This window comes from Pan paniscus, chromosome 1, assembly GCF_029289425.2.
Source record: "Pan paniscus chromosome 1, NHGRI_mPanPan1-v2.0_pri, whole genome shotgun sequence".
Lineage (NCBI taxonomy): Eukaryota > Metazoa > Chordata > Mammalia > Primates > Hominidae > Pan > Pan paniscus.
This window is the reverse complement of record NC_073249.2, coordinates 96,161,516-96,183,887: the sequence shown is the minus strand read 5'-3', so window position 1 is coordinate 96,183,887 and position 22,372 is coordinate 96,161,516. Positions and strand designations below refer to the sequence as shown.

Here is a 22,372-nt window from a genome sequence, read left to right as displayed (position 1 = left end):
ATGGGGGATGTGGGCAGATGGCAGCTCTCCAGAAGCACCAGTTAAGATAGCTTGAACCACAGACCTGACTACCTGCCCTAACCCCTCCCAGCTCCCACCTCTACTGCTGCCCCTCCAGTTCCTCCACTGAAGCATCGGAAGGCTCCCCAAACAGAGGTTTGGCCTCCCAGAAAGCAGGATGTACCAGGAATATCCTCATCCCTATCCTTTGGAGCTCACAGAGGCCCAAAGAAGTCTGACTCTCAGGTCTTCCTCCCCAGTTAAAGGCATTGCCAGACACCATTCTGTGAACCCTCTCTCCCACAAGAAAGGCCTTCTTCTAAGCCCCACCCAGGCTCTACAGAGGGTGCAGGTTGCAGGTGCCCTCCAGGCAGAGTGCACTATGTGTGCTGCCTGAGAGAGTATAGCATGTTCCGGCAGAGCTTCCACCTGGGCCTACCCCAGAACCCACCTTGAGGTAGCCAGCAAGGAGAAGGCAGTTCAACCTAAGCATGGGGAGAACAGAGTCAGAAGAGTCTGAGAGGCAGGGAAGAGCCAGTGCTTCCAGGAGATGAGAAGAGACCTAAAGTCTAGAACAGAAAGGCTTGCAGGCACTGAAATCCCAAAAGCACCCAACTCATCACCCCAAGAAAACAAGCTGCTCCAGGATTCTGGCAGGGATGAGGATTGGCAGTGTGGACACAGCTGGGTTGGCAGTGTATCCTGACCACCAGCTTCCTGCCAAGTGTGTGTTTGTGCCAGTCAGCCTGTGGCAGACAAAGCAGCAGGTGGCCCCAGCACATGCGCAGTGGCCATGGGGAGTGAGATCCCTAGGTCTGACTCTTTGGGGGACATTAGCCCTGCCATGGGTGAGTGGGGAGGAAGTCAATAGACTAAGATTATTGGGGGAACGTAGGGGCACCCGATCCCATGCAGCCCATAAAACTAGAGGGGTACAGGACGTGAGTATTATGAAGTTTTTCCTAGTGGAGATATGGGAGGGAGCAGGGAGACAGACTGGAAGTGGCCTAGGTAGGAAGTCTGACCTAGGTGATTCTTGAGTTGAAGACAGGGAGAAAGTGAGTTGTTATTTCCTAGCCATTACTAACCAGTAGTGGCCAGACACAGTGGCTCACACCTGTAATCCTACCACTTTGGGAGGCTAAGGTGGGAGGATCACTTGAGCCCAGGAGTTTGAGACCAACCTGGTCAACATGGTGAAACCCCATCTCTATAAAAAATACAAAAAAAAAAAAAAAAAGGTCAGTTGCTGTGGCTCACACCTATAATCTCAGCACTTTGGGAGGCCAAGGCAGGAGGATCACCTGCAGTCAGGAGTTCAAGACCAGCCTGGTCAACATGGTGAAACTTCATCTCTATTTAAAAAATACAAAAATTAGCCGGGAGCAGTGGAGGGCGCCTATAATCCCAGCTACTGGGGAGGCTGAGGAACAGGAGAATTGCTTGAACCCGGGAGGTGGAGGTTGCAGTGAGCGAAGATTGCGCCACTGCACTCCAGCAGGTCAACAGAGCGAGACTCCATCTCAAAAAAAAGAGATTTTGGCCAGGCGCGGTGGCTCACGCCCATAATTCCAGCATTTTGGGAGGCCAAGGCGAGTGGATCACTTGCAGCCAGGAATTCGAGACCAGCCTGGCCAACATGGTGAAACCCTATTTCTACTAAAAATACAAAAATTAGCCGGGCATGGGGGCAGGGGGCCTGTAATCCCAGCTACTCGGGAGGCTGAGGCAGGAGAATTGCTTGAACCCAGGAGGCAGAGGTTGCAGTGAGCCGAGATCACACCATTGCACTCCAGCCTGGGCAACAAGGGCAAAACTCCATCTCAAAACAGATATATATAGATATATATATAGATATATATAGATATATAGATATATATAGATATATAGATATATATAGATATATAGATATATATAGATATATAGATATATAGATATAGATAGATATATAGATATAGATAGATATATAGATATAGATAGATATATAGATATAGATAGATATATAGATATATAGATAGATATATACAGATATATAGATGATATATATAGATATATAGATATATAGATATCGATATATATAGATATATAGATATATATAGATATATATAGATATATAGATATATAGATATATAGATATATATAGATATATATAGATATATAGATATCGATATATATAGATATATATAGATATATAGATATCGATATATATAGATATATATAGATATATAGATATATATAGATATATAGATATCGATATATATAGATATATAGATATATATAGATATATAGATATATATAGATATATAGATATATAGATATATAGATATATAGATATAGATAGATATATAGATATATAGATATAGATAGATATATAGATATATAGATATATAGATATATATAGATATATAGATATATATAGATATATATAGATATATAGATATATATAGATATATAGATATATATATAGATATATAGATATATATAGATATATATAGATATATAGATATATAGATATATAGATATATAGATATATATAGATATATGGATATATATAGATATATAGATATATATGGATATATATAGATATATAGATATATATAGATATATATAGATTTATAGATATATATAGATATATATAGATTTATAGATATATATAGAAGCTGGGTGTGGTGGCATGTGCCTGTAGTCCCAGCTACTTGAGAGGCTGAAGTGGGAGGGTCACTGGAGCCCAAGAGGTCAAGGCTACAAGGCTACATTGAGCTGTGATCACACCACTGCAGTCCGACCTGGGTGACAGAGTGAGACTCTGTCTCAAACAACAACAACAACAACAAGAAGCTGGGCGCGGTGGCTCATTCTTGTAATCCCAGCACTTTGGGAGGCCGAGGCAGGTGGATCACTTGAGGCCAGGAGTTTGAGACCAGCCTGGCCAACATGGTGAAACCCTGTCTCTACTAAAAATACAAAAATTAGCCGGGCATGGGGGCAGGGGGCCTGTAATCCCAGCTACTCAGTAGGCTGAGGCAGGAGAATCTCTTGAAACAGGGAGGCGGAGGTTGCAGTGAGCTGAGATTGCACCACTGCACTCCAGCCTGGGCGACAGAGCAAGACTCCGTCTCAAGGAAAAAAAAAAAAAAAAAGAAACAAAACACCCCAAAACAAACTAACCAGTAGAAAGCGAGATGTTTAGAGAGATGGTGGAAAGCTGTATAATACATCAAACTCAACCTGAGCTCCATTTTCTCTGCCCACCCAGGGCTTGCAGAGGTTGCAGGCATCGTGATGGATGCCAGGCAGTAAATACCTATGCATCTGCTGCCTAAGTTTTGTAATGGCTGGCAGCCAGATTAACTGCACCAGATCATCATCCACACCTCCTGCTGAATGGAGATGCAGCTGCACCAGGCACCACAGCTGCTGAACCCAGGTGCTATACACCATACCCAAGCTCAGCTGGGTCCCCAGCCCTAGCTGACCAGGCTGTGTGGCTGCAGGTCAGGGTGCCCCACCAAGCATCAGTCTGCTCAACTGTAAGCATCAGGTGAGAGTTCAGACGTAAAAATGCTTGTAAAATATAAGTCCACTATCAGCTGGGCATGGTGGCTCATGCCCATAATCCCAGCATTTTGGGAGGCCAAGGCAGATGGATCACTTGAGGTCAGGAGTTCGAATCCAGCCTAGCCAACATGGTGAAACCCCATCTCTACTAAAAATACAAAAATTAGCCAGGTGTGGTGGCATGCGCCTGCAGTCCCAGCTACCTGGGAGGCTGAGGCAGGAGAATCACTTGAACCTGGGAGGCAAGAGGTTGCAGTGAGCTGAGATCATGCAACTACACGCTGCACTCCAGCCTGGGTAACAGAGAGAAATTCTGTCTCAAAAAAAAATTATATATATATAATTTTTTACATACATAATTATATACATATAATTTTATATATATAATACATATACATATATATATATATACACACACACATATATGTATATAAGTCCCATATAAATAGCTGTAAATCCCCTATGCTGGACAATTGTGGGGAAGATAGAAACCCAACAGGCTCTCTGAGGCAGTCTGCAGAAAGTGGGCTTTGCTTGTGGAGAACCATAGGAGGCTGCTGGAATACAGGAGGATCATGGTCTCTGAATTTTCCTGCACAACGTCTCACTAATTCTGCCCCTCCCTGTCCTCTCCTCCTCCCTTTCTCCTCATATCTCGGTAGGTACCCTCTGCCCTTTTATTGCTCATACTTTTCCTTTATGATACAATTCCTCCTGAGAAAACCAAATACTTGGAACAGAAATGGGGAGGTTGGAAAACAAGACTCATTAGAGAAGGCTTCTGGGTGGTGGTCAGGCCTTGGAGGTGGGAACACCAACATTTCCCTGTGACTTGTGCCCAAGTGAATAAAATCGTACTTTAGATCTAGAGCTTCCTGTAGAGCAGACAAGTGAATTTTCCAGCTGTTGCACAACCAGGAAGAACCTTGTAGCTCTAAATTAATCCTTTTTGCCAGCTCTGTGAAAATGATTCTGAATCCTTTAAATATTTTTCCTTTGACAGCTGGCACAATGTTTGTCAATAGAGGACACTGGAAGAACATTTCAGGAGGAACCATTACTTCCTTGTTCTGGTGGGTCCTGGAACATGACTTCAGGACTCATCTCCGGCAGTGCATGGCAGCCAGTAGTACCCAGTGGGCAGCAGCTTCAGGCTGTTTCATAAGGGAATGCCTCCTGTGAGCCACCTCCCATACACAGCTTTCCCAGGCACTCTAGAGTGTAGAATTCTAGAGGTAAGTTCTGGAAGGCAGATTTCTGGCACATTCCACCAACATGCCATCACAGCAACTTCTGAGTCATTCAGTGAGCCACAGCCATGCCCTTTTCTTTTTTTCTTTTTTTTGAGACAGGGTCTCACTCTGTTACCTAGACTGGAGTGCCATGGCTTGATCTCGGCTCACTTCAACCTCCACCTCCCAGGTTCAAGAGATTCTCCTGCCTCAGCCTCCCAAGTAGCTGGGCTTACAGGTGCTCACCACCACACTTGGCTAATTTTTGTATTTTTAGTAGAGACAGGGTTTCACCAAGTTGGCCAGGCTGGTCTCGAACTCCTCACCTCAAGTGATACACCTGCTTTAGCCTCCTAAAGTGCTGGGATTACAGGCATGAGCCACCACACCCGGCCTTTTTGTGTGTGTGTGAAGCAGAGTCTCGCTCTGTCACTCAGGCTGAAGTGCAGTGGTGCCATCTTGGCTCAGTGCAACTTCCACCTCCTGGGTTCAAGCGATTCTCCTGCCTTAGCCTCCTGAGTAGCTGGGATTACAGGCATGTGCCACCACACCCGTATTTTTAGTAGAGACAGGGTTTTGCCATGTTGGCCAGGCTGGTCTGGAACTCCTGACCTCAAGTGATCCACCTGCCTCAGCCTCCCAAAGTGCTGGGATTACAAGCATGAGCCACTGCACCCGGCCAAGCCATGCCCTTTTCAACAATGTCTGGATCTCAGACCTGGTGGCTAGAGCTCTTCCCTGTGTGCTCTAACTCTAGGAGTAACAGCTGCTCCTAACATCTGCTCTTCCTATGTGCTTTAGAGTTCTCTCTGCTTATTAGCCAATTCCTCATTACTCCAATCCCCCATCACCAAATAGAGTTGATAACTCTTTACAGTAAACTATCCCTGTTGATATTGTGTCATTTGTCTCTCTTCATTGGACCCTGACATACAAACAGCATGGTGGTTGTATGTGCAGTAGTTGGATGGGAAGGGGCGTTCTTAGGACCTGCATCTTCAGTCTCTCTGGAAAAGCCAAGGCCTGGAGGAGGGCCACAGCTATACGATACAGGGGAAGGCAGGCAGGAAGGGGCTTTTGTGCTGAATACCTTGGGCCTAAAGTGTGATAAATGTTTAGAGAATGAAAAATTACACTAGCACTGGCCTTCAACCTATTATCAAATTTCAGGGATTCTTCAAGACCCTTGTCCAGTTTTCCTCACAAGTGTCCCAGGAACAAAGGACAGAGTCTAAAATTCCTTTCAGCACTACTTTTCTCTAAGCAGGGGTATTATGAAATCTGACTGGTATTTTAGAATGCAGACTGACCTGGAATATAGAGACTACAGGCAAGATCAGTCAGGAGGCCTTTGCAATAGACCCCATGAGAAATAAAGTTCAAGAAAAAGGAAAGCATAAAAACAAAACACATGCTTTTCCTCAGAGAACCAGCCTTTGAAGTCAGATTACTAGATAACCATACTAAAAAATTATTTGTTGTTGCTGGGCACGGTGGCTTACGCCTGTAATCCCATCACTTTGGGAGGCCAAGGCGGGTGGATCACCTGAGGTCAGGAGTTTGAGACCAGCCTGGCCAACATGGTGAAACTCCGTCTCTACTAAAAATACAAAAATTAGCCAGGCGTGGTGGCAGGCGCCTGTAAGCCCAGCTACTCAGGAGGCTGAGGCAGGAGAATTGCTTGAACTCGGGAGGCAGAGGTTGCAGTGAGCCGAGATCGCGAGACTGCACTCCAGCCTGGGCAACAAGAGTGAAACTCCATCTAAAAAAAAAAAAAAAAAAAGCCAGGCATGGGGGTGGGCACATGTAATCCCAGCTACTCGGGAAGTTGAGGCTGGAGAATTGCTTGAACCCGGAGGTGGAGGTTGCAGTGAGCTGAGATCGTACCCCTGCACTTCAGCCCAGGCAACAAAGCAAGACTCTATCTCAAAAAAAAAAAAAAAAAAAACTGTTGTTTATCTGAAATTCAAATTTACCTGGTGTCCCAAGTGTTTTGTTTATTCTGTTTGCTAAATCCGGCAATAGGGAGTATTTAATCTAAAGAATTGAAGAGGCACCTGAAAGGACAGTGGCCTAACACACAAGGGCTTCTTGTGCAAACAGTGGGCCATCAACCTCCAAGGCCCTTTCCCAGCCCAGGTCAACACCTGTTCTCTCTTTGCAGTACAAGCCTCAGAGATTTCAACACTTTTCCATTCCTCTTCAACACTGTCACTACTTTCTCCCCTGGGCTTCCTTTTCCCAAGGCCTGACTGTGAAGCAGGTTGCAGTTGCCTTGCCACTTACTCCCAAAACAAGCTCCTAGCCTCTCGCAAGAGCTTTACCTCTAATCACCAGAGAGGAAGATACAGGGACACAAACGTAATCAACGACAAAAAGTGTATAAGGTGGTTTTTGGTGTGTGTGTGTGTGAGACAGAGTCTTGCTCTTTCACCCAGGCTGGAGTGCAGTGGCGTGATCACAGCTCACTGCAACCTCTACCTCCCAGGCTCAAGTGATCCTCCCACCTCAGCCTCTCGAGTAGCTGGAACTACAGGTATGTGCCACCATGCCCAGTTATTTTTTTTATTAATTTTTTTGTAGAGATGGGAGTCTCCCTATGTTGCACAGGCTGGTCTTGAACTCCTGGCTTCAAGCTATCCTCCCGCCTCAGCCTCCCAAAGTGGTGGGATTACAGGCATGAGCCACCCCACCCAGTGTAAGTGTATAAGGTTTTAAAAGTTATCACAGTTGGGACTGGGCTTGGTGGCTCACGCCTGTAATCCCAGCACTTTGGGAGGCCGAGGTGGGAGGACTGCTTGATGCAGGAGTTCAAGACCAGCCTGGGCAACATAGGGAGGCCTCGTCTCTACAAAAAATAATAATAATAAAAAAGTTATCACAGTTGGGGTCTTAGGTTTAGAGCTGCTGACCACCAAATCTCACAGTGATTCAAATGCCTTATCTTCCTTTATTACTGAAGATGAAGCTCAAAGCTGAACGTTCTGGTGCCCATTTATCACTATGGATGCCTTTGCCTGTCCTCCAGGAGCATTTCTGCTCATACATCCTTCCCCATGGCCTAGGGAATTGGGAGCCACAGGAACACATTAGAGCCTAGGAGACAGATGTAAATTATCTGGAAAGCCATGAAAAACCAAACCGAACTAAACTAAGGAAGGAATCATTGTCTTCATAATTCTCAGGGAAAAAGAAAACCATGGAAGGGTGTCTTGAGGCCAGGAGTTCGAGAACAGCCTGGGCAACATAGGGAGACCCTGCCTGTACCAAAAAAATTTAAAAAATTAGCCAGGCATGGGGGCAGGTGACTGTAGTCCCAGTTACTTAGGAGGCTGAGGCAGGAGGATGGCTCGAGCCCAGAAGTTTGAGGTTACAGTGAGCTATGATAACATCACTGCACTCCAGCCTCAGCAACAGAGTGAGACCTTGTCTCTAAAAATGAAAGGAAAAATAAGTGAACTAAGGAAACTTTAAAATTTATTTTTACGGCCGGGCGCGGTGGCTCATGCCTGTAATCCTAGCACTTTGGAAGGCTGAGGCGGGTGGATCACGAGGTCAGGAGATCGAGACCATCCCGGCTAACGTGGTGAAACCCCGTCTCTACTAAAAATACCAAAAATTAGCCAGGCGTGGTGGTGGGCGCCTGTAGTCCCAGCTACTCGGGAGGCTGAGGCAGAAGAATGGCATGAACCCGGGAGGCGGAGCTTGCAGTGAGCGAGATTGCACCACTGCACTCCAGCCTGGGTGACAGAGCAAGACTCGGTCTCAAAAAAAAATTTTTTTATTTTTATTTTTTGAGACAGGGTCTCACCCTGTCACCCAGGCTGAAGTGCATGCAGTGCCACGATCTTGGCTCACTGTAGCCTCAACTTCCTAGGCTCAAGGTCCTCCTACTTCAGCCTCCCAAGTAGCGGGGACCACAGCTGTGAGCCACCATGCCTGGCTAATTTTTTTTTTTTTTTTTTGAGATGGAGTCTCGCTCTGTTGCCCAGGCTGGAGTGCAGTGGCGCGATCAGGGCTCACTGCAAGCTCTGCCTCCCGGGTTCACGCCATTCTCCTGCCTCAGCCTCCCGAGTAGCTGGGACTACAGGAGTCCGCCACTGCGCCCGGCTAATTGTTTGTATTTTTAGTAGAGATGGGGTTTCACCGTGGTCTCGACGTCCTGACCTCGTGATCCACCCGCCTCGGCCTCCCAAAGTGCTGGGATTACAGGCGTGAGCCACCGCGCCTGGCCGCCTGGCTAATTTTTTATTTCCTGTAGAGACAGAGTCTCACTAGGTTTGTTGCCCAGACTGATCTCGAACTCCTGGGCTCAGGTGATCCTCCCGCCTCAGCCTCCCAAAGTGCTGGGATTACAGGAGTGAGCCACCATGCCCTGCCTGCATGTTTATATTATTCAGCCTTAAAAAGGAATGAAATTCGGATACATGCAGTTTTTTACATATTTAATGCCATTAAAAATATACTCTTTAGAAATAGACCAGGCGTGGTGGCTCACGTCTGTAATCCCAGCACTTTAGGAGGCTGAGGTGGGAGGATCACCTGAGCCCAGGAGTTCGAGACCAGTCTGGGCAACAAACATAGTGAGACCTCTTCTCTACAGAAAATGAAAAATTAGTCAGGCATGGTGGCTAACAGCTGTGGTCCCTGCTACTTGGGAGACTGAAGCAGGAGGACCTCTTGACCCCAGGAGGTGAAGGCTACAGTGAGCCAAGACGGTGGCACTGCACTCCAGCCTAGGCGACAGAGAGAGACCTTGTCTTAAAAACAACCAACCACAATAAACTCTTTAGAAATAGAAAACGATACTATGAATATAATGTGGCTTTCTCATAAAGTGTTTTTGGTTTTGGTTTATTTTCGTTTGGTTTGGGTTGCTTTTTTTTTTTTTTTTTTGAGGCGGAGTCTCTCTGTTGCCCAGACTGGAGTGCAGTGGCGCGATCTCGGCTCACTGCAATCTCCGCCTCCCGGGTTCAAGCGGTTCTCCTGCCTCAGTCTCCCGAGTAGCTGGGTGCCCGCCACCATGCCCGGCTATCTCATAAAGTTAACATGGGAAGGCTATGGACAACTGCAGGTATTCGCGTTTATTTTCACCTTTAGAGAAAACGAAAAGTATCCACTCCAAAAACTGGTTCCTTTCTACAACCTGAACTTTGGAGATTTTCAAGACCAGCCACAAGGCCTCTACTCCTACGGCCTGGCCCTCCTCCCCGCCCGGTTCGCTCTAGACTCCATTTCCCAGAAACCCCGGTGTCTTGGTGGAGACAGCATTTCCCGGGCGCCCCCTCACGGGGCAGTGCGGCGCGGCTCCAGTTCCCGGCGGCCCTCGCGGCAGGTTCCGGGCGTCGGGACAATTCGTGATGGCGGGGGCTGGTTCTGCCGCTGTATCGGGGGCAGGGACCCCGGTGGCGGGGCCCACAGGCCGCGACCTTTTCGCCGAAGGGCTGCTGGAGTTCCTGCGACCCGCTGTGCAGCAGCTCGACTCTCACGTACACGCCGTCAGGTGCCCGGGAGGGAAGTTGGGGGCGGGGCCTGTCTCTCTGGCTTTGTAGGGGCGGGGCCAAGAAAGTGTTCTGGCTGGGAGTGGACATAAATTTAGGAAACTTATTCGATGCGGGGAGGACAGGCGGAAGGCCGCAGGTGGAGGGTTCAGCGGAGGCCGGCTTCTCTCAGTACTTGGTAAATACGTAGGGGAGTTCGTTTCCTGAGCTCCGGTAACTGCCTGACCTTGTAGGCCTTGTACCTCTTTGCAGAGAGAGCCAGGTAGAGCTCCGGGAACAAATTGACAACCTAGCCACAGGTGAGTGAGCATCCCTGTGTACCCGGAATCCTTCAGCCCACTTTCAGGACCTTAGGTTTTTGCCAACCCCTGGGCTGAGTTTCTGTCACTTGCTTCCAGGGCATCAGGGCTGCCAAAGGACTCCTCCTTTCAGGGATGTCTTAAATCTCTAATGGCTGTGGCCCGTTTGGGTGCAAGTGTTTTCCATCCCATTACCAGCCTGCTTTCCCTCAGAACAAGAGATGAGCCGTTAGATCTTAGCTGCACCTTACTTCCATCCCCAGAACTGTGCCGCATAAATGAGGATCAGAAGGTGGCCCTGGATCTTGACCCCTATGTTAAGAAGCTACTTAATGCCCGGCGACGCGTTGTCTTGGTTAACAACATTCTACAGAATGCTCAGGTAAAAGAATATCTTACCAACAGTGATTCTTTGCCCTTTTTTGTAAGTCCTCAACACAGTGAAAGCCACTGTAATTTTAAAACTCTTTGGGGAAAAGGAAATTCACTTCTCCCAGTACTTGAAAAATACCTAGGAGAATTCGTCTCATTCTCAGTATTCAGTTGCTGCCATTTACATTCTTGTGTGTGTGTGACAGTCTCCCTCTGTCACCCAGGCTGGAGTGCGGTGGCTCAATCTCAGCTCACTGCAACTTCCGCCCCCTGGGCTCAAGCAATTCTGCCTCCGCCTCCCGAGTAACTAGGACTACAAGCGTGCACAACGCCCAGCTAATTTTTGTATTTTTTTCTAGAAGTAGGGTTTCTCCATGTTGCCCAGGCTGGTCTGGAACTCCTGGGCTCAAGTGAGCTTCCCACCTTGGCCACCCGAAGTGCTGGGACTACAGGAGTGAGCCACCACACCTGGCTATTTATTTTTATGATACAAGGTCTATCACCCAGGATGGAGTGCAGTGGCATGATAAAGGCTCACTGCAGCCTCTACCCCCCAGGCTCAAGCGATCCATCCACCTCAGCCTCCCAAGTAGCTGGGACTACAGGCATGCACCACCATGTCCAGCTAATTTTTGTATTTTTTCTAGAGACAGGGTTTCACCATGTTACCCAGGCTGGTCCCAAACTCCTGCATGCGAGTGATCCACCTGCCTGGGCCTCCCAAAACGCTGGGATTACAGGCGTGAGCCACTGCACCCGGCCTGCCTGGCCTTTTTTTTTTTTTTTTTTTAAATAAAAAGACAGGATCGGCTGGGCGAGGTGGCTCTTGCCTGTAATCCCAGCAGTTTGGGAGGCCGAGGCAGGCGGGTCACCTGAGGTTGGGAGTTGGAGACCAGCCTGACCAACATAGAGAAACCCCGTCTCTACTAAAAATACAAAATTAGCTGGGCGTGGTAGCGCATGCCTGTAATCCCAGCTACTTGGGAGGCTGAGACAGAAGAATCACTTAAGCCCGGGGGACGGAGGTTGCGGTGAGCTGAGATCGCACCATTGCACTTCAGCCTGGGCAACAAGAGTGAAACTCCGTCTCAGGGAAAAAAAAAAAAGACAGGCTATCACTATGGTGCCCAGGCTGGTCTCAAACTGGGCTCAAGTGATCTTCCTGCCACTTCCTCCTAAATGGTGCTGGGATAGGCATGAGCACCATGCCTGGCCTACATTTTTTTTTTTTCTTTTTTGAGATGGAGTTCTCCCTCTGTCACCCAGGCTAGAGTGCAGTGGCACGATCTCATTTCATTGCAACCTCCACCTCCCGGTTTCAAGCAATTCTCCTGCCTCAGATTACAAGCGCCCGCCACCATGCCCAGCTAATTTTTTTGTATTTTTTAGTAGAGACGGGTTTTACCATGTTGGTCAGGCTGGTCTTGAACTCCTGACCTCAGGTAATCCACCCGCCTCAGCCTCCCAAAGTGCTGGGATTACAAGTATGAGCCACCACGCCCGGCCTACATTCTTATATATACTTTTGAAGACTGACTTTGAGGTAGATCAAGCCCGGTATTTTTCAGCACCTAGTTCACTTACACTCTAAAGCCTTTCACAGTGGTTAGGATTCCAAACCTTCCTTGTCTTGTAGGAACGACTGAGACGGCTAAACCACAGTGTTGCCAAGGAAACAGCCCGCAGGAGAGCAATGCTGGATTCGGGAATTTACCCCCCTGGCTCCCCAGGCAAATAACAGATGAGCCTATGGACTCAGTAGCACAAGTACTGTTCCCCAGCTGCCTTGTTTCAACAGACATGCAAAGATCCTAGGAGACAGTCCCCATAGACCTTCAGACATTAAAAAGGGAGCCGTACGGTTCGTTTGAAGCACTTCGTCTTACCCATTTATGTAGGGGCCCCAGGAAACCTACACACAGCCAGAATGAGGTTCCCAAAGGACTTACATTAATTATGGCTCTTGCTTCCTTTCACAAATGAGCTGAGGCCTCTACTTTTTTTTTTAAGCTGCATACTTGAGGCTTACCTTCTTCAGGACTAGTTAACCAGAGGGGCTTCCTTTGTATGTTACATGCCTGGTTACACGGGCCTGGACAGCATGTCCTCTACCTGTGACTTCTCATTTTCCTGTTTACACTGGGGATTTGGAGGGGGCAGGCAAAGTCAAAGTGAATGACCTCTGTCCACCCACTTTTTTATTGCACTGGCTTGAATACAGTAGCAGTGTTGATAGAATCATTTTATTCAATAAATACTTAAAACGATATTCTAGTTTACTCTGGTATATGGAAGGGTTCCAGGAGTTTGTCCTTTAATTCAAAGACAGCTTCAAATTGTGATCTGAGTATTTATAATTAAATGACTCAATTATCAATTTCAACGAAAGAGTACACAAAGCAAAAAGCAAAAAAGGTTGCCACATGCAAACAAACAAACAAACAAACAACACCAACCAGAAAGACCAAGAGCCCTACTAGGAAGTACTTTAATAGTTTTTCTTAGAAAAAAAAATTTCCAGACACTTAACATTTCACAACATTTCAACAGCAAAGTATTAGTTGAGAGAGGGGTTTTCAGGAGTTGGAGATTATAGAATATTAGGAAGAAATATTGGTATCCTCCATTATAGATGGATGGCATAGGTCACAAATGGGAGACTGGCAGCTAAGCCAATATCAAAACCCAGTGGAATGACACTTCTATGGAGTTTACTTTTCTTCCTGCTATCTTCCCTATCCCACGGAAATGTCTGTCACCATGTAAAGCCCAGTAGCAGGCAGCTTAGGCTCCAGTCTTCCCCCTTGGGTAGGAAAAGGAGTGAAGGGAATGTCACTCCTGAGTTTCCATGCTTTCTTCTTCCTCTCCTTGAGGTGGTTCTTCTGTATTCTCCTCTTCTTCCTCTCCTTCCTTCTTCTCTGGTGGCTTCTCATAAGCCTTTTCTGAAGGTGTTACTATCACTCCATCCCAGGTAGATATTTCAGAAGCAAGATCTAGGAAAGAGAAAAAGGTGATTTAGACGAGTAGCCCAGCATAAAAGTCATTACTTACACTGTGGAAATATTAAAGACATTTAAGTAGTGTACAGCTTCTCTGTACCAGATTACAATACAAAACCCCTGACCCACAGTGGTCACTCACAGCTGGCATCACCCTCCTGGCCAAGGATCTTCCTAAAGCCACCATGTGAGAGGATTCGGACGAGAGTCTGAGCTGTATAGCAGACCATGTCCTGAAGGAAAGCAAAGTGAGAGTAAGCAAGGAAAATCAAAGGACCTTATTTGAGTAATACCCTTGTGAAAACAGAGATTAAGACAGCTTTTTAAATCTCAGGACCAAAGTCTTTCAGAATCCCCAAATTCCTGACCCGTAAAGACCATATTCCACTTTGCCTGCTGAGCAGCAGTATTCAAAAGAGTGGGGCAAAACAACTCAGTTCATATCTGTCCCAATACCTGCTGTTCTAGGGTCATGACTGTGTGTACTCTAAAGTTGCCACTCTCACAGGGGTCAGTGATACCCACTGAACCTGGCAGGAACAGTCCTGCAGCCAGAATCTGCAAGCAGCGCCTAGAACACAGGGAGGTATGAGGTATTAAAGGAATGCACAAAATAGTTTACAACCAACCCTAAACCCAAAGCATGCTGTACCTGTATGCAACGTTTAGGGCCAAAGGCTGTCTGGTGGGGTTGTTCATCACAGCATAATGGCCCTGAAAAATAATAAATCCAGTAGGTGTGCCATCAAAATGGCACTTCTGATAACTAGAACTTTATTTTTTAGAGACAGGGCCTCACTTTGTCACCCAGGCTGGAGTGCAGTGGCGCAATCATAGTTCACTGTAACCGCGAACTCCTGGGCTCAAGCAACCCTCCTGCCTCAGCCTCCTGAGAAGCTAGGACTATAAGTTCAAGCCACTACAACTGGCTAATTTTTTTTTTCTCTTGTAGAGACAGAGTCTCGCTATTTTGCCCAGGCTGGCCTCAAACTCCTGGCTTCAAGTGATCCTCTGGCCTCAGCCTCCCAAAGTGCTGGGATTACAGGCATCAAACTAAAACCTTAAATGATCACGAGGAAAACTGGTCATTTAGGTCTAAGTCAAGCCAAAATTTTCATGTTCAGAAGCAATTCTGAAATGGCTGCTCACTCATTTCTCTCTACTACCATGATTAAATGGTAGCAGTCATGAGAAGAAAATGGGACACTATAACTCAGTAACTACTCATTTCGTTGAATATACAAAAAAAAAAAAAACTTTGAATTTTTTCTTTTTTTTTAAACAAATGTCTCTGAGTCATGTAAATGTTGAATTTTTATTGGATTACTTGTCTACCAATAAAATTTCTTTTAAGCTTCACCAAATTTCAGACTCTGGTGAATTTCAGAGTTACTACTACTACTACTACTACTACTAGTACTAGTAAATAAGGATGATGAGGAACTCCAATTGCCCATCTTTACTTACTAGTAGGTCAAGGATCCAGGGTGTCAGGGGCTCAAAGCCAGGAAAACGAATCCTCAAGTCCTTCAGTAGTCTGATGAGAACTTTAACTCTGAAAGTAATAGTGACCCAAACATTAAAATCAATACGATCATGTATTTCCATGCCTAAGGTAGAATTGAAGCTGACTATGCTATTTCCAGAACTATACGTTCTCTGCTTTCTCTAAATCTTAATTTGCTTACTTAAGGTAAAAATAAAAATCCACACACGAGGTCACAGGCAAAATAGTTCTGTCAGAGGAAGTACGGGGGTATCCTGCTATTCACTGCAGTTAAAAAGTTTATCTTAATCCAAATGGTCAGGGAGGGACTCACGTGGACTGAGAAGCATTTTCCTCGAACCAGCGGGCATGTCGGATGGCTGCTAAGGCACTCTGCAATACTTTGATATCCACTAAAAAGACAAGCATGATATGCCAGGATGAAACATTTTCATTAAACAAGCTACTCATTACCACTGTTACAGTCTAAAAACTTGGAAGGAGGGCAGGATAGACGGAGTCTTGCTCTGTTGTCCAGGCTGGATCGCGTACAGTGGCGCGATCTCAGCTCACTGCAACCTCCGCCTCCCAGGTTCGAGCAATTCTCCTGCCTCAGCCTCCTGAGTAGCTGGGATTACAGGTAACCGCCATCATGCCCCACTAATTTTTTATTTTAGTAGAGACGGGGTTTCATCATGTTGGCCAGGATGGTCTCCAACTCCTGACCTCAGGTGATCTGCCTGCCTCAGCCTCCCAAAGTGCTGGGATTACAGGCGTGAGCCACCGCACCCGACCAACTCTGCAATTCTTTAAGCCACCCTGTGTTTCTCATATCAGCAAATCACTTGTCTAAAAATCACTAGAAGCATGCAAGATCTGTTTTCTTCAAAAGCCTATCCCCCTCCATAAATATTTTCTCAGTCCTTTTTAAGTCCTCCAAATGCTTTCTTGGTCACCCCATCTGAAAATTCCACTAGCAAGCTGATAAACTATTTCCAAATTACAGAGGGAGAGAGCAAAGTTCAGAATAAACCTAAGTTATTCAATTCCCAGGAAGCTGCATGTGGAATAGCAACAAGCTAAGTAAACTAAACAGCAACAATACCATGTTTTGAATATCCCCTAAATTTTCCAGCAATGGAAAAAAAAGAACTAACAATGGAGTTCTGGATCCAGTTTTCGAAGATTGGGTGGCACTGTTGTAATGAGAATCTTCACTGTAGCATCAGAAGAACTGATTTCAAAGCCAGTTTCGTTGGTCAGCATGGTTAAAACTGAAAAAACAGAATAAACAAAAACTATAACTCACATTTCCATTAGATGACCAAAGTTAAATCCAGGGTGGGGGGGAACAGGTGGATTTTTTAAAACAGCACAAAGTCCAGAATGAGAATTTAGAATACAGAGCTTTAGAAGGGAGATCAAACAGATCTCCCTTGAACACCTTGAACACCTGAAGCCCCTGCCAAAAACTCCCACAACATAAAACTCTGCATTTACTCTTCCATCTGGTCTGACCTGATTTTGTTGAAAGTGTACTTACAATTACAAGACCTGGTTCCTATGGCTACTAAATACAGAATCAGCAACAAATGCAAACCTTCAGAAGGATCCTGTGCTCTTAGGCTTTCCACGACTTTGTTCCCCAGGGCAGCAACAGCTTCCACTAATTGACAGAAAATGACATGATGTTATAATAATTTATTTACCTAGACTTTCTATGTATCTCTAAGCTACTTTGCACTCTCATTTCTGTCCCATATCCAAGGCTGAAGCAAGGGTAAGTAATAGAATATATACTTTTATAAGAGAAAGCCAAGGCCTGGGCAGAAAAATTGGAAGACTCAGGGAACAGGACCCCTCCTGTACTCATATCCTCTTTCTACAGCAGGGTTTTTCAGGTCAGTGGCAGTTAATAACATTTTGGGCTAGACAAATCTTTGGGGTGATGGGGATGTAGGATGTTTAACAGCATCCATGGCCTCTATCCTTTTTCTTTTTTTGAGAAAGGGTCTCACTCTTGTCACCCAGGCTGCAGTGCAGTGGCACAATCACAGCTCACTGCAGCCTCAGCCTCCCGGGCTCAAGCAATCCTCTCACCTCAGGCTGCTGCTTTTTCTTTTTTTCTTATTTTTGAGACAGGGCCTCACTCTGTCACCCAAGCTGAAGTGCACAGGCACGATCTCTGCTAACTCCAACCTCTGCCTCCCAGGTTCAAGCAACTCTCCTGCCTCAGCCTCCCAAGTAGCGGGGATTACAGACGCCCACCACCACGCCTGGCTAATTTTTATATTTTTGGTAGAGACTGGGTTTTGCCACGTTGGCCAGGCTGGTCTTGAACTCCAGGCCTTGGCCTCCCTAAGTGTTGGGATTACAGGCGTGAGCCACTGCACCCGGCCCCACCTCAGGCTTCTGGTAGCTGGGACCAAAGCATGCACCACCATGCCCAGCTAATTTTTTTCTTTTTGTAGGTACAGGGTCTCTCTATGTTATACAGGCTGGTCAAACTCCTGGGGTCAAGTGATCCTCTTGCCTCAGCCTCCCAAAGTGCTGGGAATACAGCCACCACACCTGGCTTCTACCCTTTTTTGATGCCAGTAGCACCCCCTTGTTTTAACAATCAAAAGTACCACCAGATACTGCCAGATATCCCCTGGGTGGCAAAATTACCTCCAGTTGAGAAACATGGCCGTACAGTAACCTGCTATACATTCTTTCAGACACACACACTCCAGCGTTTGTCCCTTATCACTCATTAAAAAACATTTGTCAGGCAGGGTGCAGTGGCTCACGCCTGTAATCCCAACACTTTGGGAGGCCAAGGCGGGCGGATCACCTGAGGTCAGGAGTTTGAGACCAGACTAGCTAACATGGTGAAACCCCGTCTCTACTAAAAACAGAAAAATTAGCCTGGCATGCTGGCACTTGCCTGTAATCCCAGCTACTTGGGAGGCCAAGGCAGGAAAACAGCTAGAACCCAGGAGGTGGAGGTTGCAGTGAACCGAGATCACGCCATTACACTCCAGCCAGGGCAACAGAGTGAGATCCGTCCCAAAAACAAAAACTAGAAACATTTGTCTTACAAACATCCTTTCTCACAAGAAATTTGAGCTTTCAAGATCCCTAAGGGCTGGGCACAGTGGCTCACGCCTGTAATCCCAGCACTTTGGGAGGCTGAGGTGGGCAGATTGCTTGAGCTCAGGAGTTTGAGACCAGCCCGAGCAACACGGTGAAACCCTGTATCTACAAAAAATACAAAAATTAGCTGGGTGTGGTGGCAAACATCTGTAGTCCCAGCTACTCAGGAGGCTAAGGCGGGAAGATCACTTGCTGTAGTGGAGGTCAAGGCTGCAGTGAGCTACAATGGTACCACTGCACTCCAGCCTGGCCAACGGAGGGAGAATTTGTCTCAAAACAAAAAAAGATACCTAAACCCCTAATCCAAGTGCTATGTTCTGTTCCCATGACCAGAAACAGGCACACTCACACGTTGGCAGAATCTTGAGTATCACCACCAGGTCAGCCACATTGTGTCCTGTAGTCATTGTCCCCTTTTTATAGGATCCCACCTGTCGAACTTCTTCAATTTGCTGTTGGAAAGAGGATTTCGGGGAAAAACAATTTAGAAGAAAAAAAGGTGCCTAGGTCCTCCCAGAACTGTTACAACACAGCTACCTGTTACCCAAATTAAGAAGTAGCAGAGGTGAAATCACCCCCAAAACCACCACATGAAAGCCTGATACATCACAGCTAGCATAACAATGATACAAGTCTTGTCCCCAAGATCAGTACTACAAAGAAATTCCACTGTACTTTCTCATTTTAGTCTTGGCTTTGGATAACAGACAACTGAAAATTAAGTCAAGAGCCAAGGCAATTTCCACACTACCAAAGGTGCCCTTTCCTAAAACTAAATCATCAAAAACTCACCACTTCAAATGTCCCTGGAGCCACAATCAGATTATCAATCACATTGTTTATTTTTGTCACCAGAGAAAGGATAGATGCCTGAAAAACAGTATGAAACAATACTTGAAGATGAAAAATTATAAGCAATTTCTCAGAATTTGAATATTTTCTCCTAATCCCTTCCATACAAGCTGACTCAATACTGACATAGGGCTTTAAAAACACTTCATTCTGGCCTTGAATATATGGGAAGAGAACAACTCTTTGTCCCCAGTAAAAATAAGAATGCATATGTAATTTGTTTATATATCCACCTGGCTATCTCCACCCACAATGAGAAATAAGGAGAACAATTAAACCCTTTGTGGATTTCAGGCTCTGTTAACACCATTCTTAACCTTACCAACAGTTACTCTTTACCAATACTTTTAACTGCTTTAGAGACATTTCTGGAAGACAGCCAAAAGAACATACCTGTTCAGCAGAATTGGGAGCCAGGTCCTGATTCCTCTTCAGCAAGGCCTCACTGAAGGAAGTTTCATCAGGTGCTGGCTTGACCCGGGGAAAGGCCATTTCACACTAAACCAGAAGTAAACAACTACATTCTATTTGCCGAAGATAATATACAGGAGAGATTGTTTTTTCTATTACTACGACAGAAAAAGGTTAAAAACAGAAAATTCTACACTTGTTTTTACTGCTTAATTTGTTCAATTAGCTGGGCGTGGTGGCTCACACCTGTAATCCCAGCTACTTGGGAGGCTGAGGTGAGAGAATCCCTTGAACACAGGAAGCGAGGTTGCAGTGAGCCAAGATCGTGCCATTGCAACTCCAGCCTGGGCAACAGAGTGAGACCCTGCCTCAAAAAAAAAAATTTATTCAAAGGCCAGGCACAGTGGGTCAGGCACACCTGTAATCCCAGCACCTTGGGAGGCTGAGGTGGGCAGATCACGAGGTCAGGAGTTCAAGATCAGCCTGGGCAACATGGTGAAACCCCGTCTCTACTAAACAGACATACAAAAATTAGCTGGGCATGGTGGCAGGTGCCTGTAATCCCAACTACTCAGGAGGCTGAGGCAGGAGAATCGTTTGAACCCTGGAGGCAGAGGTCCTGATTCCTCTGCCTCCCAGGTTCAGTGCAGTGAGCCAAGATTGCACCACTGCACTCCAGCCTGGGTGACAGAGTGAGACTGTCTCAAAAAAAAAAAAAAGTTCAAACAAGGATAAAAGCTGGAATAGCCATAATTTAAGCTATCACTATCTTTATAGTAACAGATATACCATAAATACAATTACTTGTTCAGAACAAAGATTATAATCATGTTTAATGCCAACAGTAGCCAAGGAATTATTCTCCCCACCATGCTTACACTGTTTCTGTATGTAAAGCAACACACAGTTGACTCAAAACCCCAAATCTTTTCACAAATCACTTTCCCTCCCTATTTCAACCATCTTTTTTTTTTGTAGTGGTGCCATCTTGGTTCACTGCAACCTCCGCCTCCCAGGTTAAGCAATTCTCCTGCTTCAGCCTCCCAAGTAGCTGGGATTAGACACATGCCCAGCCAACTTTTTTATTTTTAGTAGAGACGGGGTTTCACCATATTGGCCAGGCTGGTCTCAAACTCCTGACCTTCAGGTAATCCGTCTGCCTCGGCCTCCCAAAGTGCTGAGATTACAGGCGTGAGGCACTGTGTCTGCCCTCTTCAACCACCATCTAACTTCATTAACTGGGAGATACTGGGCTCCATTTCAACAGTGACCAGAAAATGTGTATCATTAACCCAAGGTACTCACCAAATAGAAGTCAAATGGGATATGTGGTACAAAGGGCCTGAACCTAAAACATGAAAAACAGCCAAATTATTCCCTAGGTAGGAATCAAGCCGAGATGTAAATAACACGCCAACAATTTTGAAAACATGTCAGTCCTCAGAATGAGTGACAAAGTCTCCGGGGAGGGAAAGAATCATTCTTAGCATAGTGGGGCCAAATTCATTTAACAGGAGTGCAGGAAAAGACCATAGTTGGCTCTCGCAAAACCAAGTGACATTAGTCTACTCCAAAACTCCTATTTAGATGACAAGCAGAAACTAACAACCAAGTGCAGAGATGCTAAAAGCTGGTACTCACCCTCCTCCTGGGCCTCCTCTGGAACCAAAGCGCCCACCACGACCACGGCCTCTGTCGCCCCTAGAAATGCAGATTTTATTTTGACCTCATTGAAGGAATACCCACCGGCCATATCATCTTAGGTTGGCTACTTTCATCCCTCGGAACCTCCCAACGGTAGGCAAGAGACCCCACTCACACTTACACTTCTCCCCATTCCAAATGGTGCCCAGTTACACCCCCATAACCTCCTCTAAGTTAATCACAACCCCCTCAAGTAATGATGGGGCTCAGACAGTGAGCCCTACACTTAATAACCCATAATCCTGGGCCACACGAATCCTAATACTTCGGAGGCTAAAGATTGCTCATTTCTTCACTAACGTACACATTTATCGGGCGTGTCCTAATGTCAAGGCCTTCGCACTGAGGATGAATGCGGCTCGCTCCAGCATTCTCAGCCCGGATGACGGGGGCGGGGGAAAGGTGGGGAGCTCCTCCAGGGGCTTGAGGACACCCCCTCATCGCAACCCTTCAGAGACAGAGGTGTCGAACCCGCCTCCCCACTCCTGGGCCCGAACCCCATCCCGGGCCCAAGTTTCCCCGCCTCTACCAGGCTCCATCTCTCCCACTATCCTAGACCAGGAGTTCTCAGGTTTTTGGCCAGCCCCCGGATACATGGCCCTTTCTGATACTCCGACTTCTTTCGGCCCACGTTCACAAAGTTTTCCGTCGAATACCTGAAACCTTTCGACCGCTTCGACCCACTTACCTCATGGCGCCTTAAAACACGAACAATGGAGGCCGCACCAACCGCCCGTTCCTCTGAGTAGCAGACAACTGAAGAGGCGTCTTGCCGGCGTGTCCCAATAAAACCCGGCGCGATTGGCTCCCGCCTTACCCC

At 46.3% G+C, this 22,372-nt stretch overlaps 2 protein-coding genes across 2 annotated transcripts; one reads left to right on the top strand and one right to left on the bottom strand.

Annotated features, from left to right (window-relative positions):
• The first annotated feature begins 10,047 nt into the window (after positions 1-10,047).
• SNAPIN (SNAP associated protein) lies at positions 10,048-13,229 on the top strand. Its single transcript, XM_003817150.6, has 4 exons — positions 10,048-10,293; positions 10,544-10,590; positions 10,854-10,972; positions 12,599-13,229. The coding sequence occupies exons 1-4, from the start codon at positions 10,151-10,153 to the stop codon at positions 12,698-12,700; spliced, it is 411 nt and encodes a 136-aa protein (XP_003817198.1). The 5' UTR covers positions 10,048-10,150; the 3' UTR covers positions 12,701-13,229.
• Positions 13,230-13,434: 205 nt separating this feature from the next.
• ILF2 (interleukin enhancer binding factor 2) lies at positions 13,435-22,367 on the bottom strand. Its single transcript, XM_003817148.4, has 14 exons — positions 22,241-22,367; positions 21,490-21,549; positions 21,154-21,196; positions 19,831-19,935; positions 19,378-19,455; positions 18,935-19,037; positions 17,048-17,113; positions 16,605-16,721; positions 15,782-15,860; positions 15,429-15,516; positions 14,614-14,675; positions 14,418-14,532; positions 14,104-14,194; positions 13,435-13,955 (listed from the first exon to the last, which is right to left on the bottom strand). Exons 1-14 carry the CDS (start codon positions 22,243-22,245, stop codon positions 13,795-13,797), a joined length of 1,173 nt encoding a protein of 390 aa, XP_003817196.1. The 5' UTR covers positions 22,246-22,367; the 3' UTR covers positions 13,435-13,794.
• Between the last annotated feature and the right edge of the window lie 5 nt (positions 22,368-22,372).